Genomic DNA, 15702 nt, shown 5'->3' with positions numbered 1-15702 from the left:
GAAAACAAAATTTATTATTCTACGCGCCACTTGTTTATAGGATTTAACTGTATTTTTCCCTTTAATTTAAAATATTAATTATAAATTAAGCTTTTTTAGTGTTATTTTATTTCCACTATACTTTTTTTAATTTTACTATGATGAAAGAGATGATAATTTTTCGAGCAAAAAATGACTAATTGTTATTTATTTTTTACAAATAGATTAATCATACAAGACACAAATTGATGGCTACTTTTGATAAATATATAATCAATTACTAAATAATCGTATAAAAAAATATTGTAAATAATTGTTTTATAATTCTAATATTTTTTGATTCATATATCAAATAATTGCTGCTTTTGATTTTATAATATTGTTTACTTATAAAATTAAGATTTTAAATTTTGTTTTATGTCAATATATTTATATTTTATGGATTTTTTGTATTTTTGTTTTGACAAGCGTGAAGTACACGAGCAACGATAGAAAGTGGTATTTGTATATCTCGTTTGTGGAAACATGGAGAGCAGAGAAAGCCCAGAGACGTACAACTCCGAATTATAAATGGCGGCCAATTCTAGGTTGCCGGCCATGTTAGTTATGTGCTGTAAAAAGATAATAAAAGTAAATTTATAGTAATATTACAATTTTGAATCCATTTACTACATGAATGAATAGGTGTAATCAGTGGCCTCATCAAACAAATTTAATAAGGAGGGTAATTTTTTTAAAGTTAATTTTTAGACCGAATAATAATTTAATTTATTTTAAAAATTTAGACTAAATGATATATCTGGTAAACATAACAATATGTTGCTTGATTTTTTTATTTGACACCAAACAATGACATTATTTTGCTCCATATTTTTTTTTTTAAAATCATTTCACTCTTTTAAATAATTATTTGATATTTATCGATCTCTAATTGTTTAAAATCAGACGGAGTGACAGTTGCACCTCTAGGTGTAAGCAAATCGTTTCCAAAGCGATTAAGAGAATAAATTATTTTATATTTTTAAAAAAAATTGAAACGAAATAATAAAGTTAAAACATGATGAGATATATGGTAAATAGACTAGTGTTATAGTGTGATAAATAATGTTGTTAATTAAGGGGGAGAAATTTTAATTACAGATTACATAGATACTTAACTACTAGTCAAAGTAGTGATGTGTTATTTGACTAAAACTAAAAAATTAAAAATATTTAAACTGACCCGGGTATCTTGGGCCTCACGTGACGGGAATCACACCATTCGAGAATGCTGACTAAGCAGCTTATGATGTTTTCCTATTGGGCCAGAATTCTATATGGGACCTACGGAACACGTGTCAAAATCTAATTAAGTCATGGAGATGCGGCGGTACGTATATAGCCAGTTGGTGATTGATACTATTTTCTCAGCCGTGGCCGGAATCTTCGGTTCCCCACCGGTTTTGATATGACTTGCCCCTTACTTTTTAACTAATTACAGAGTATCGAATAAAATCGGTTAAATCATCCTTGACCCCTTTAATTTCAATTTTTTTACTCTAGTCCTTTTTCAAAAATTACTTTTATCTAGTCATTGTATTTGGTTAATTTGGAATTTAAAGGTCAATTTTGGGGGGGAAAAAGAAGTGTGCGCTACACTTTTTGTAAAACACGATACTAAAATTTAAGAGAGATCAGACCAATAAATTTTTAAAGATATATGAAATAAAAATTTGAAAATATAATGATATATTGAATAAAAAACTTAATCCATTAACCCAAGTTCATTTTTATCATTTTTGTTGTGATAAGGGGCTGAACTAGGTATTCTACTATGGAGTGGCTAATTTGTACAAAACAAAATTTAATTGTATAAAATTTAAACTAAGTAATTATTTATAAAAAAACTAATAGTATAAAAATAAACTTGCAGAGAGATCGCTACCTCAGTGAAAGGGCGGGTTCCGCCCCTGGCAATAGCAAATATATACAAATTTCGTCCGAAAAAAGACAATAAATCAAATCAATGAAATAAAAGGATCTAAATAATACAAAATTTGAAAATAACCAAGATAAACAAAACACTGAAAATATAGGGGCGTCAAGATGGATTTGGCCATAAAGGGAAAAAATAAGAAAAAGGAAACTTAAAAAATATAATAGGAAACAATAATTTTATATTATGAACATTTTCCAATTTCGGCTGTTTGGATCCTATATAACAGCAAATTCAGCGTTTTGATTTTGGCTCCAACTAAAACTCTACTCCCCTGTTTCTCTCTCTATTTCCTTACTGTACTCTGCAAAACTCTTCAAAACTTTTCTCTGTACTTTCTTTTTCTGGACACTCACTCCATTTCAAGAATCAAACACAAATCAAAATTTCATAGCATCATTATTTTTCCTTTTCTCTTCCTCTTTTTAGTCTATAAATTGATTTCCCTTTGTTAAAAGCTTAAAGGGTCTGTTAAATCTTTAAATTTTCACAGTGTTTTTTTTTTCATTCCTTGATTTCTATTAGTCTTCTCCTTCACGGCTCTTTACCTTTTTTTTCTCTTTTAATTGGGTCTTTTTTTGATGCTTTAGTGAGGGAAAAAAATGATTGACCAAAGTATCCTATGTCCGATGAAATACACGGAGCACAAAAAACTTACCAAGAAATACATAAAACCTTCAATAAAACCCAGAAAACCCTCCGCTCAAGAAACGACGTGTCGGTTAGAGCATACGACACCGCGAGTTGTACGGATATCAATGACGGACCCGGACGCCACCGACTCCTCCAGCGACGAAGAAGGCGGCGAGTTATTATTTGGCCGGCAAAGAGTGAAGCGGTATGTTAATGAGATTAGAATAGAACCAGCTTCTAAAGAAATAAATATTTCTTCTAACAACGGAAGAAAAAGAGCTGCTGTAAACGAGTTACCAATCAGTCACCGGCCGGAGAAACTCAGTAGTAATAATAACGGAAGAAAGTTCAGAGGCGTAAGGCAACGGCCGTGGGGTAAATGGGCGGCGGAGATTCGAGATCCTGCGAAACGTGTGCGTCTCTGGTTGGGTACGTTTGAAACAGCTGAAGAAGCTGCTATAGTGTACGATAATGCAGCCATCAAACTCCGGGGAGCTGACGCTTTAACAAACTTCATCACACCGCCGGGAAGAGAACAACAACCACAACAACAACAACCACCGGAGCAGCCGGAAATTAATGTCACTTCATCGTCAGGATATGAGTCAGGCGACGAATCACACAATCTATCATCTCCGACATCAGTTCTCAACTATAGTTTAAACTATAGTGTAATGGAATCAGAATCTCAAACCCTTGAGAAAGAATTTAAAAAGGAAACCAAACCGGTCTTGACGGTTAGACCGGTTCTTGAAGAAGAAACAAATCTAACCGACGAGTCATCAGCAGAATATCCATTGCCCTTAGATGTTCCTTGGCTAGACGAGGAGCCGTTCTTGGACGAGTTTTTCAATTTTTCGAGCACTGGACCGTCGCTTTTCGACGACGGTTTGATATCAACGACAACGACCACCGTTTTACAAGATAGTTTTATATCGAGTGAGGATTTCAGTGACATGTTTTTGGATATACCTCAAGATTTTGGATCGTTGTCCATGTGCCATGAAGCGGACGATGATGACTTGTTTCATGACATTGGTGACTTGTTTTTCTCTGAACCACTGGTGGCTCTTTGAAATATTGAGTGGCTGTTGCCGCCGTTTTGGTTGCCGGTTTGACGGCAAATTTTGTACCGGCGGTAACAAGTGGAAGTTTTGCAGTGTTTATTTATTATTATTATTATATTATTTATTTGTTTACATATCTCCGTTTGGAAAGATGGACGGAGTTTGTTTTTGTTTAGATTCTGTATTTTGTTTTGGAGAATAATAATCAGAAGTGGAAGAGTGTATAATTCTGAGTTAGATTTTTTTGTTTAAATTGTTTTTTAATGTTTGAGTTGCCACGGTGGCATTCTTTTTGCCGTTTAGCCTTAGACGACAAGGCGTGATTGGTGGTTGTGGCCGGTCGTATTGAGTCAAGTCGGTGTGACTCGGTGTTAGTATGTGAAATCGAGGCTTTTTTGTTTAACAAATAAATCTAAGATACGCACGCCAACGAATTGGGGGTTAATGACCATTAAATTTGGTTTTTGTTAATTATTTCCGAAATTATCACCCAAAAACTCATAAATCCCATTTTATACCTCCCAGACCGTGGAACTGTTCCGCGGTTTGTGTAAACCGCGGAACAGTTCCGCGGTCTGTCCTACGTGGCTCCTCGCTGGAGGAGCCACATAGGCAAAAGCAAACCGCGTAACACTTACGCGGTTTGCATTGCCAACGTGGCAAACCGCGTAAGTGTTACGCGGTTTGTTTGTGCAGCCAGGGAATTAATTCCCTGGCTGCACTGATTGGGAGAAAATTCTCCCAATCATTTTGATTTTATTTTAAATGATTGGGAGGTTTTCTCCCAATCATTTAAAAAAAAATTAAATAAAAATTTAAAAATGAGAAAACCTTTTATTAAAAAAAATTTACGTTTTAATTGTTGAACTTTTTAAATTTAAAACATTTGAATTAGTTAATTTTTTTAACATTCTACAAAAATAAATTTATAAAATACTACAAAATAATTATATTAACAAATATTCAAATATAATTTATACTTCATAACAATAACATATTTAATAAACTAAAAATTACAAATTAAAAAAGATTACTACATCAGATAATAATGTACAAAGTACAAAAAAGAAATCACCTAGGAGTCCTATCGTCATATCTGCTAGTTACCGCAGGAATCCCCAAAACCCTCTCTGCCACTGCAGCCCAATCATGTACAATACCTCCTGTAACAGCATGACCGTCTACTGGTAATCCGGTCTGAATGGCCACGTCCTGTAGTGTAACCGTGCACTCTCCGCCGGGTAAGTGAAAAGTGTGGGTCTCCGGCCTCCACCTCTCCACAAGGGCTGTGATCAGCTGCATGTCGACGCTGTAGTGACGCATAGCAAAACAGCCTGCAAATCCAGTAGGCTCGATCATCGACCGAATACGGTGGTCCAACCTAGCGAACGGCAGAACAGCGCTCCTTCTAGTCGTACAGCTAGCGCGAGACAGAAATCCCTCGTCAGATCCCTGAAAAAAATAAACATTAAGTTAGTTCAAAAATTTAATTAAGTTGCAAACGTAACTGTTGACAAAAAATAAGATGCAAACGTAAGTTACCGTGCCATCCCAGACATCCTGAGAGATATGGTCATGCTGTAAAAAAAGTAGCGCCGGTCTTTCAGGACCCGGCTGCATGTGATCGTGAGCAGCTGCCATGGCTGCAATTTGTTCAATACAAATTATTAAAAATAATAGGATTAATTGGCCGCTAAAGTAGCGCCGGTCTTTCACAAACCTACAGTTATAAAAAAATTATATTTTCTCTAAATACTGTTAAAAACAAATACGTATTATATTTAATTTTTTAGTATCGAATCTATTTATATAATATAAAACATAAATTTTAATATTTTGCACTAATTCCAACCTAATATAAAAATATTCTAAAAATTTCATATATTCGATTTTCTAATTTTAATTTACTCTATTTTACATTTATATAAATTTTATACACATTATTCTAATTTTATTTACACATTAATCTAATTTATTTTATAATATATATTTTTAAAAAATTTAACTAAATCTAACTATATCTATGGGTTAACTCTATATTTATTTAACTAACTACATTTCAAACATTATTTTAATCTAACTACACATCAAACATCATTTAAATCTAACTACATTCAATAATTAAAAATAACATATCTATAAATTTTAAAAACTCACCCGATAATTCCGCTAAAAAATAATATTCTGCGCCAAAAAATAATATTCCGCCACGAAAACCAACTCCGCAAAATCTTCTCCACAATAATGCGCCAAAAAATAATATTTCGCCACGAAAACCGACTCCGCGAAATTTTCTCCACAATAATACCCCGATTTAAAATTTTTATCTCTCTACTATCTCTCTCTCTCTCTACATATCTCTCTCTCTCTCTATAAAAAAATTTCTCAAATTGTGATATAAGGGGGAACGGGTTGGTTCCCCCTTTTATAGTGGTGTAGACCGCGGAAAATTTCCGCGGTCTACAACCACTCGGTCAGAGGGAATTTATTCCCTCTGACAGGGAATAAATTCCCTCTGTAAACCGCGGAAGAGTTCCGCGGTTTACAGTGACGTGTGTAAACCGCGTAACTCTTCCGCGGTTTACAGTGACGTGGCTCCACCTGCATCCAGGTGGAGCCACATGTGCAGACCGCGGAACACTTCCGCGGTTTACCAAAAACCGCTTAAGTGTTCCGCGGTCTGTATGATATAAATGGGGAAATTTTTTTAATCTGGGGTTAGTTTAAGAATTTTGTTTAATTTTACAAATAAAAACGTCATTAACCCACGAATTGGCCTTTTTATGTGCTTATTTCGTTAAGCCGTGTGTGGCCGTAAAGTTTAAAAGGTGGTAGACTCATATTCAAAAAAGGGGAAAGTTCTAATTTTTAAATAAAATAAAATTTTAGTTATTCACTAATACTGGTTAAAATAAAATATTAATGAAAATTAGGAAAAGGTTCCGTTCAAAATATTTTGAAAAACAATCACTTTATATCTAAAAAATCCACTGTATACCTACAAATTTACACTGTATATATTTTATACCATAGATGTATTAAAGATGTATTATTGACGTATGTTTATGTTTATAATATATGTGTAGATATATGTTTTATAAGTAAAAATTAAAATGTATACAAAAAATTTATGCTTAAAGTGCATCTTTAAAAATTGAGAAGATTTTTTTTTTGGATAGTTTTGAAGTTTTATAAAACTTCATATATCTAGTTTTTTTTATGGTCTATTCATCTAGTTAATAACTTAATTTTCATAAAACGATATTATGAAGATTTAGTTGATATTTGTATTTTGAAAAAATTAAGAAAGCTTAAGTTTGATTTTTTTATATTATCACGTATACTTTTTTTAGAGGAAAATTTATTTATCTTTATGAAGCATGAATTAAAATAGTAATTTTTATTATGCAGTTCACACTCTCATTGAATTTTCAAATACTTAAATACTAAAAATACTATATAATTAATGTGTTAAAATAATTTAATTTTTTTCTTTTTTTATTACAACTAATATGTGAAAAATCGGTAGATTAGTTTTTTTAACAGATTAGGACATAAGAGTGTAACGCAAAGGTTAATACTGGCTTAGCAATGGAGTATAAGCCATTATGGGTATACTCCAGTAAGATGTGGCTAAAATGGAATGTGGACCAAAGATAACCTCCAGAATCCACCATATATATCATCTAGAAATTAACATGCCAATTCTTTTCATTATAACAAAAGGAGAATAGATTTAAAAATTCAAAATTCTTATTTTTAATTATACATCTTTACAATTTTATTTTTTTTGACTATTATACATCTTTACAATTTGACTAAACTTAATTTTGATTTAAAAATAGGCCTAATGTTAAAAAAAACCCAAACCTTTACGATTTGTTACAATTATATCCAAACCTTTTAATTTTTGCAATAATATACAAATTGTATTTTTGTTGTTGCAATAATATCCAAATTGCATTTTTTGTAGTAATAATAGTCAAATTGATGGATAAACTTGTTGTTTTCAATTAAATTATTAGGCTATTATTATATTTTGATTTATTATAATATAGTAAACGTCTCAAAAAATGGCAAAAAATTCAAAAAAATTCACATAAAAAGTACAATTTGGATATTATTGCAACAAAATAATGCAATTTGGATATTATTGCAAAAATTAAAAGTTTTGGATATAATTGCAACAACTCGTAAAGGTTTGGGTTTTTTTTGCCATTAAACCTAAAAAATATTTTATAAGGATATTAATTATATAATAGTTCCATTTCTGTTCAATTTTAGGTAACAAAGGATCAAATACATCCCCGTACCGGCGTGTACCCTCTAAGTACTCATATATTTAAAAATAATAGTCTTTCAATCGCTTTCAATTAGTGAGTTAAGATTAATAAAAAATATGAAAGAACTAAAATTTATAATTTATAATAAAAATGATGAAGAATGTTTTAGGGTCCATCAGTCATGGTGTCACTAAAATTCTTCATGCTTCCATCTTACTCAAAGAAGATAACATTAAAATCAATTTGAGTTCTCACAATTATTTCTGAAAAACACATGACAGAATGTTGTTTTTCATGCAGTTTTCCTTTGTGTTGGTCAACTTCTCATTACGTATAAACCGCTTCTCAACTTTGCTTTCTATTTGGTTTTTTAATTTGTTGGTTGTTGTAATTTAAGGTATCACATACATTTTATTCAATTAGTCAAGTTTTTTTTTAACTTGTTAGAAATTTATCTAAACTTTTCAAAAGCTAAATCTATTCAAATTTAGCCAATTGTGTAGAAATCTAGCTAATTTTTCAAAATAAGTTTAACATTTTTTAGAATTGATTTATTCAAATTATGCGACAATGCAATTATCAACTATCTTCTTCCATTTTTTTTTAAAATTATACGTTCAATTGCCACATATATATAATTAAATTAATTTAAAAAGATTGAGTAGATTATCTGTAAATTTATTAAATTAAATTAGATCTGTAACTTTTAAAAAGCTTGAATATAGTTCAAAAAGTCGAAAAAGTATAGTCATTTAACACCATTTTTGATAATTTAAATAGTGGAGGAATATTTGCCTTATAATGTAGAAAGATAATTAAAAATAATAGAAGAAATGTTTTTTTTTTTCTATAAGCACTTTCCCTCTTTAATTATTAAAAAAATCTTAAAAAATCGTGAATAAAAATAAATATTAATTTGAATACGGGATCTGATATTTCAATTGAAATTTATATCTCAAAATCAATTTAGCAATAAATATTTTGCTGATGTTATTTAAAGTGATAGGAATTATTGTTACTAGTTAACTAGACACGTTTATTTTTTTATTTTAGTTTCTTTTTTTGAAAATAAAGGGGAACTTCAATTATTCAAATCAAAAGCAATTGTATTCGTAAAAAATTTAGGATAGTTTGAGGACTAAATCTGATGACCTGACAAAAAAACGGGCAAATTTATATATTATTTACAGCTTAAAGTTAATTCAAGAAATTTTCTATTTAACATAAGAAAAAAAAAAGAGTATTCAACAAATAATTGGAGGACCAATAAAGGGAGTGTATCTAAGTGAGACTACTAAGGAGAAAACACATGCACAGGTTATATAGTTGCTTCACGGTTAATCAAGAAGACATATATGACATGGTTATCAAAAAGTTATCATAATTATGTCCCGGACCATATGATTATTAAGAATTAAATCTTCATCTTTATTCTATTTTAATATATTTATCAATGAATTTGAAAATATTAAACGACAGTACTTATGACCATTTTAACCGATATATTTGTTAAACATATAAAAAACCTATTTCATCAATTTGATAAATTTAAAATTGTAATAATAATTTTTAAATTTTAATTAATCAAAATTTTAATTTTTTTTATTTTTATTAGATTCTTAGCTACGTACGTAGGACCAGACACATTTCAAATGTATTTATTTTAATATATAAAAATAAAGAATTAGACTATCGTAAATTATTTTTAGAACATAAATTTATCAAAACGGTCAAAATTATGAATATATAAAATTATTATATCTTCATTTAATTACTGTGATATGTCATGATTATAATTATATGCTTGTATTATTTTATTTTATTTTTGAAAGGAGTATTTTTGTATTTTGGATATAAGATGCTTAAGATTACGTATCACCAATTATTAATAGTACTAATAGGTAGGTATTTGGTACGAGAAATGGTACAAACAAGAAAAAACATGCCACTTAAATATGTGATACGACTATTATTCATTAGTTCATGTCACGATATATATGAGGTTTTATAATAAGATTATTATTTGATAGTTTAAATAGGGAGTCCAAATTTTATAATTCCATTTGTGATGTGTGACGGAGGGGCTTATGCTGGCTAATAAAACTTTGTTACCAATCCAAAATTCTGGTCAAAACATGGCCGGAATCTTGTTGCTAATGCTCGCCCACTTGTTGTAGTTGTTATTGAAATTTTTTTTAGCTAGACTGGATTTTTATTATTCATAACAATTATATAAAATTGGCTTAATCACCAAAAATCCCCCCACCTTTTAACCCCTTTTCAAATGCACCCTGACGTTACAATTTTTTTATTTGCACCCTAATCCGTATTTTTGGTTTTTAATTCCACTCTCAAGTACTAAATTGATCTATTTTTCATTTGAAAAAAGTTAAAATAAGTCATCCATTTTTAACTTTTTATGTGGAAAAGAGTTCAAACGAGTACTTTATAAGGGTTTTTATGAATTTTTTCCGAGTGAAAAAAGTCCAATTTAATTTTGAGGGTGGAATTGAAATCCAAAGGTGCGAATTAGGGTGCAACTGACAAAATTGCAACGTCATGGTGCAACTGAAAAGGGGCTAAAAGGTGAGGTTTTTTTTTTGGTGATTCAGCCTATAAAATTCAACATTTTTAAGTTATAGTATCAGTATAAGTTTATGACATTCGATCTAGATAAAGAAAAGATTATCTTAATTTGGTTGTGATATTTATTTTTCTAGACAGGAATGACGATTATTCATGAATCATGGATGAATCAATTCGCATCTAATGTAGCTCAAATTGTTCTTATCTGCTGTAGTAGATGATTTTTTTTTTATTTTTTTTATGACAAGACATGATGGCTAAGGGTAAGTAAAAGGTCACTTGAAAGTTGAAACAAATTCATAAAATGAAGAATTTACCAATGAAAACTCTGGCTGGATTGCAATAACCTCTTTAAGACGTTTCAAGCTCTACTTGTAGAAAACAGTTGATTAACCATGTCATTTTCAGGATAAAACAACGATCAATAACAACTCGTATTGCTATACTAACGTTTACAAAACAATTAATAGTGAAAATAATAAGTATTGAACCGGACCGAGCCAGCAAATCAACCGAACGGGCGGCGCACACGCGTCTCTTCACCTGCTAAAAACGGGATATTAATTGCTAAAATGTGTAAATTTTTTGTGTTATTTATTTATAACGATTAAATACCTATCAAGCGATTTTAATTCTGTTGCATATCTCAATTTAATCCCTATAATTTTTTAATCAGTTCAATTTTTTTGCTCACTTTTATAATTCTTATCAAATAATTTTTAATAAGTGCTTCTCTAATACTAGCATTTTTTTTCTAAGCTTTAGATTTGGATGAAGATTCTGAGATTTCATTGTTCAGAAATAGCCACACAATATATATTAGGGAACTCCTTTTACAGGATAGGCATGTCTAAGTTTTATGAGACAGTAAAAAAAAGAGAGCCAAATTTAACTGTTTAAAGTAAATAAATGAATTTGACTGTCACAAGCAACCCAAACAAACAAGTCAAAATAGGCGGCGCAATGTGTAAGCAAAAAATCTTTCCATTAATGCAGCAGTAATAAAATTTACATTTTCTCATTGCAGACTCAAAACTCAGGAAAGGAGGTCGTTTTGTTCTGTTCAATGCCAGTTGCGATTACTCAATACTCGCTGTGCCTTTGGGGAAATACGAATGTTTTCACTGCCAAAAGTAAACTGTAGATGAGTTATTGGTTTTGGCTTTTTATGTTTGTCCCAAATGTTTTATGCCAACGGTAAAAACAGCTACCACACAGTTGCATGCAATATATATGTACTCCCTCCGTTCCAATAGAGTTGTCCACTTTGCCTTTATCACATAGTTTAAGAAAAATAATCATTGTTTATAGTTTTTATAAAATTTTCCTTACTTTTCTTGTCATACCCCTATTTAATGTAGGGTCCACTTACAATTTACTTTTATTAGTGGACTTTAAATAGGGGTAATGTAGGAAAATTAAGTGTAAAGTTAGTTACTTTTTGAAAGTGGACAAGAGTTTTGGGACAAAAAAAATTCTCAAAGTGGACAAACTCTATTGGGACGGAGGGAGTATTTATTAACAAAATATGTTTTATTATGTATTTCACTTCGTCCTAATAGAGTTGTCCTCTTTGTCACTTTCAAAAAATAATTAATTTTTATACTCAATTTTTCTATATTATCCTTATTTAAAATCCACTAATGAGTAAGTTGAAATGAAAATTGCAAGTGGACTCTATATAAATAAGGGTATAACAAGAAAAATAAGTAGAATTTTACAAAATTCATAAATAATAATTATTTTTCTTAAACTGCGTGATAAGACAAAGTGGACTATTTTATTGGAATGGAGGGAGTAAATATTTTTAATTTTTTAATTATTTTTTAATACAAATTAAATTTTAAAAACTAAAAATAAATACTCAATTGATATTATAAATCGAACACACTATAAATTGAAAATACTTTTCAAAGCGATAGCATTATGCACTGAAAAAAGAATTTGATATTTTTTCTCTAATTAACTCCTTGACTATTAACTATTTTTACAAAGACATAGAAATGATATAAATACAATTATTTTTTAAAATTATTTAAAAAATTTAATTTGTTACTTTTGAATGGAAAAGTATGGACGAGCACCCTTACTTTCTTGCAATGTAAGAGATTGATAAAACAACCTCTTTATTATTTTTGGTGTTATTATGTTGCATTTATATTAAGGAAAAAGTTTAAAAAATGAATTTAATGGTGTCATCCAGACTCTTGTAATCCTTTTATATTTTTTTAGACTCAACTATGACCCTTATATTATTAAAACCAAAAAATTTCACCCCTCATATTAATATTTTAAACAACAATGTCTTAAAAAAAGGTGCAAATTTTAAAATATGAGGGTCATAATTGAACCTCAAAAAACATAAAGGGACTACAAAAATTTGGGTGGTAACATTATGGTCATTTTTTAGCCTTTTCCCTTATATTATTAATAATAATGAATACAGTTATAGAAGTGTCCCTTAATCATATTTTTTTAAAATATTTTTTACAATTATAGATTTAATATATTTTTAATTAATTTTCACATCGGATTAAGTGACAATTAATGATAATCAAGAGAATATGATATAAGTAGACTAAAGTTGGCATTTTAACTTAGCTAATCAAACTAAAATATTACTCTTATATATTTTTGAATGCTCAAAATTAAAATTTAGCTTATTTTATGAGACAAACGGGGTCCTTAATATATTATCACATTTTATATATTGGAGCGTTAGTAGTAATTTTTTCATAGAGCCTTTTATTATTACTTTATATATATATATATATCATTAATCATCACTTAGTCCAATATAAAAATTAATTTTTTTTATATAATTTCAAAAAGAAATTCGGTGTTTCAAAATGTATAAATAGATTTTTTTAAAAATATTTAAATAATTAAATCAAAAGTATATTGTGAAGTTAATTAAAAAATGACTAAGTTTAAATTTTTATGTTTTACCTTATCGTGCAAATTAAATTTGACCTATTTTTATAGAACGGCTATAATATGCATTAACAAAGATTATTTTAATAGAAATAAGTTTCAAATTTTATAAATTTAGGTTTAATTTGAATATATATAGAAGAGCAACAATTTAAATAAAAATTTCAACTGCAATATTCATTATAAGTAATTACACAAGAATTCATGAAGTTGTCTCACCATACCAGTCAGAAAATAAAATCACAAGTGCTCTTAGACACAAGCTCAATACAGACTGGCAAGTGGCTGTACATTTTTAAGACAAAAAGACCATAAAATCATCACAGAATCATTACAAATTTAATTTCACAAAAATAAAGTTCAACTAGTATATTAAGTTATCTTTTATTCATCATATACATGCTTCCTTTCACGTGAGATTTTATTTTTAACAATATGATTATATTATTTACATGGAAATATAATACTATAGTTTCTTCTTCTTCTTTTACTGCAGTTTCTACTAAAGATTATGTCTAAATTAATGTCATGTTTGCAAGTTGGTCTAATAATAACCTTAACTGACCACCTTTTTTTGGCAAAAATAAAGAGAGGAGGTTACCGACACTTTTGGTATAATATTATTCGGTACATTTTAAAAGATGAAATGAATGTACAATAAACTGTAATGAGAAAAGGCTATAAATACATGACATTAATTTAGAGCCTACTTTATTCTTAAGTGTTAACCTTTTATAATGTACCAAAGTTGCAGAAAATTCAAAAATTTAATTGGAATATCAAGAAACTAAACAAAATTTGAATATTTCAGCTATTAGGCCTTTAAATATAACAGGAATATAAAAAGAAAACGTAAAAAAAGAAAACGTCTTACAAAAAATCCAAAAAGAGTTAATTAGATTTGGATGGTGCATGTAGAGCAATGATGCATAAAAATGAGAAAGAAGCCAAACAAAAAACTAAAATAGAGAAAAATACAAAAGTATATTTCAAAAATAGATAGCAACTTGAGTTTAAGCCAAAAATAAAACAAAAAATTGCAGTGTGCATATATAATACAACTGGTGGTGATCAGTAGTGCAGTGTATTAATGTAAACTGCATTTTCATATATAGGCAGAGCAGGGCACACACTTCTCTAAACTGACCTCATCAATCAACCCCTAATTGTTACCTTATCATTATTCTTCCAATCAAATTTGGTTGCTTCATTACCAAGAATTTATATGACATATTGAATTTTATCCTTAATATTAACTGAATTATACGCACCTACGTATTTGTACATAACCTATATATACGTACATTAACTATCTTGAACTTGTATGTATAAGCATTCATGTGGTTCCAATGGGGTTTCACCTCAGGCGGTGACGAATCAGAAAATATGAAAAAAATTTAGACAGGGAGAGAAAAATAGCCGATAACTATAAAAATGTTGTAATAAAAATATTTAATTAGTAATAAAAAGATTTAAGAAAATAATAATAATGGTTTAGGTGTAGAGAAACAAAAAACACTACGAATAACCGACTATTAAAAAAGTAATTATTCGTCATTTTCATTATTTTTCATCGCAGTCTTAAAATTCTATCACAACTAGAAAGAGTACAATCTCTTCTCAACCTTCCTAATTTACATCATGCTTATCTTTGTTGGAATAAAAAGTAGCACAATACTTGCATAAAGAATACATTCACAAGTGAAAAAAAAAACACAATTATAGATGAAATATCACATTAGATCTAAAATTTCAATTGATTAATAACTCATTTTTGTTTATATGTTCCTCATTTTACTCATAATTTTCAATACAAAATTTGGTATTGAAATTTTAAACAACATCTCCCTTAACGGCTTTAATTAAAACTTAACTTCTATTTTTGTATTCACTCATCTTGTTCATCGGCTTTTAGGAGGCGCCTTATAACTCAAATCAGATTGTAATGTTAATTGTTAGGATAAAAATGAGCAAAATATATGTTGGATCAGAAGAAGCGTAATGTAAGCAAGAGTGCGTTCATGAGGTCTAGAATGGGAACCACAACCGTGGTTGGACACCACATTAACTCTAAAACAATGCGTTAAATAGTCTAATACACTTATATGTTCACTGTCATACTTGTATAATGTTTCAATCACATTTGTTTTCTAACAATCTCCCTTTCAAGTGCTTAACACATCTACATTGGGATATTTAACTTTTCTCGGAACACGACTCCAACCCGTGATTTCACCCGAGTGGC

The 15702-nt window shown here is 29.4% G+C and overlaps 2 protein-coding genes across 2 annotated transcripts; one reads left to right on the top strand and one right to left on the bottom strand.

Annotated features, from left to right (window-relative positions):
• The first annotated feature begins 2200 nt into the window (after positions 1-2200).
• LOC126671338 (ethylene-responsive transcription factor CRF4) lies at positions 2201-3891 on the top strand. Its single transcript, XM_050365107.2, has one exon. The coding sequence runs from the start codon at positions 2557-2559 to the stop codon at positions 3661-3663; it is 1107 nt and encodes a 368-aa protein (XP_050221064.1). The 5' UTR covers positions 2201-2556; the 3' UTR covers positions 3664-3891.
• A 397-nt stretch (positions 3892-4288) lies between these two features.
• Positions 4289-5300, bottom strand: LOC126673005 (serine/threonine-protein phosphatase 7 long form homolog). The gene is made up of 3 exons (XM_050366957.2): positions 5197-5300; positions 4762-5106; positions 4289-4375 (listed from the first exon to the last, which is right to left on the bottom strand). The coding sequence occupies exons 1-3, from the start codon at positions 5293-5295 to the stop codon at positions 4289-4291; spliced, it is 531 nt and encodes a 176-aa protein (XP_050222914.2). The 5' UTR covers positions 5296-5300.
• Between the last annotated feature and the right edge of the window lie 10402 nt (positions 5301-15702).

This window comes from Mercurialis annua, linkage group LG3, assembly GCF_937616625.2.
Source record: "Mercurialis annua linkage group LG3, ddMerAnnu1.2, whole genome shotgun sequence".
Taxonomy (NCBI): Eukaryota; Viridiplantae; Streptophyta; class Magnoliopsida; order Malpighiales; family Euphorbiaceae; genus Mercurialis; species Mercurialis annua.
This window is presented reverse-complemented; position numbering and strand designations above follow the sequence as displayed.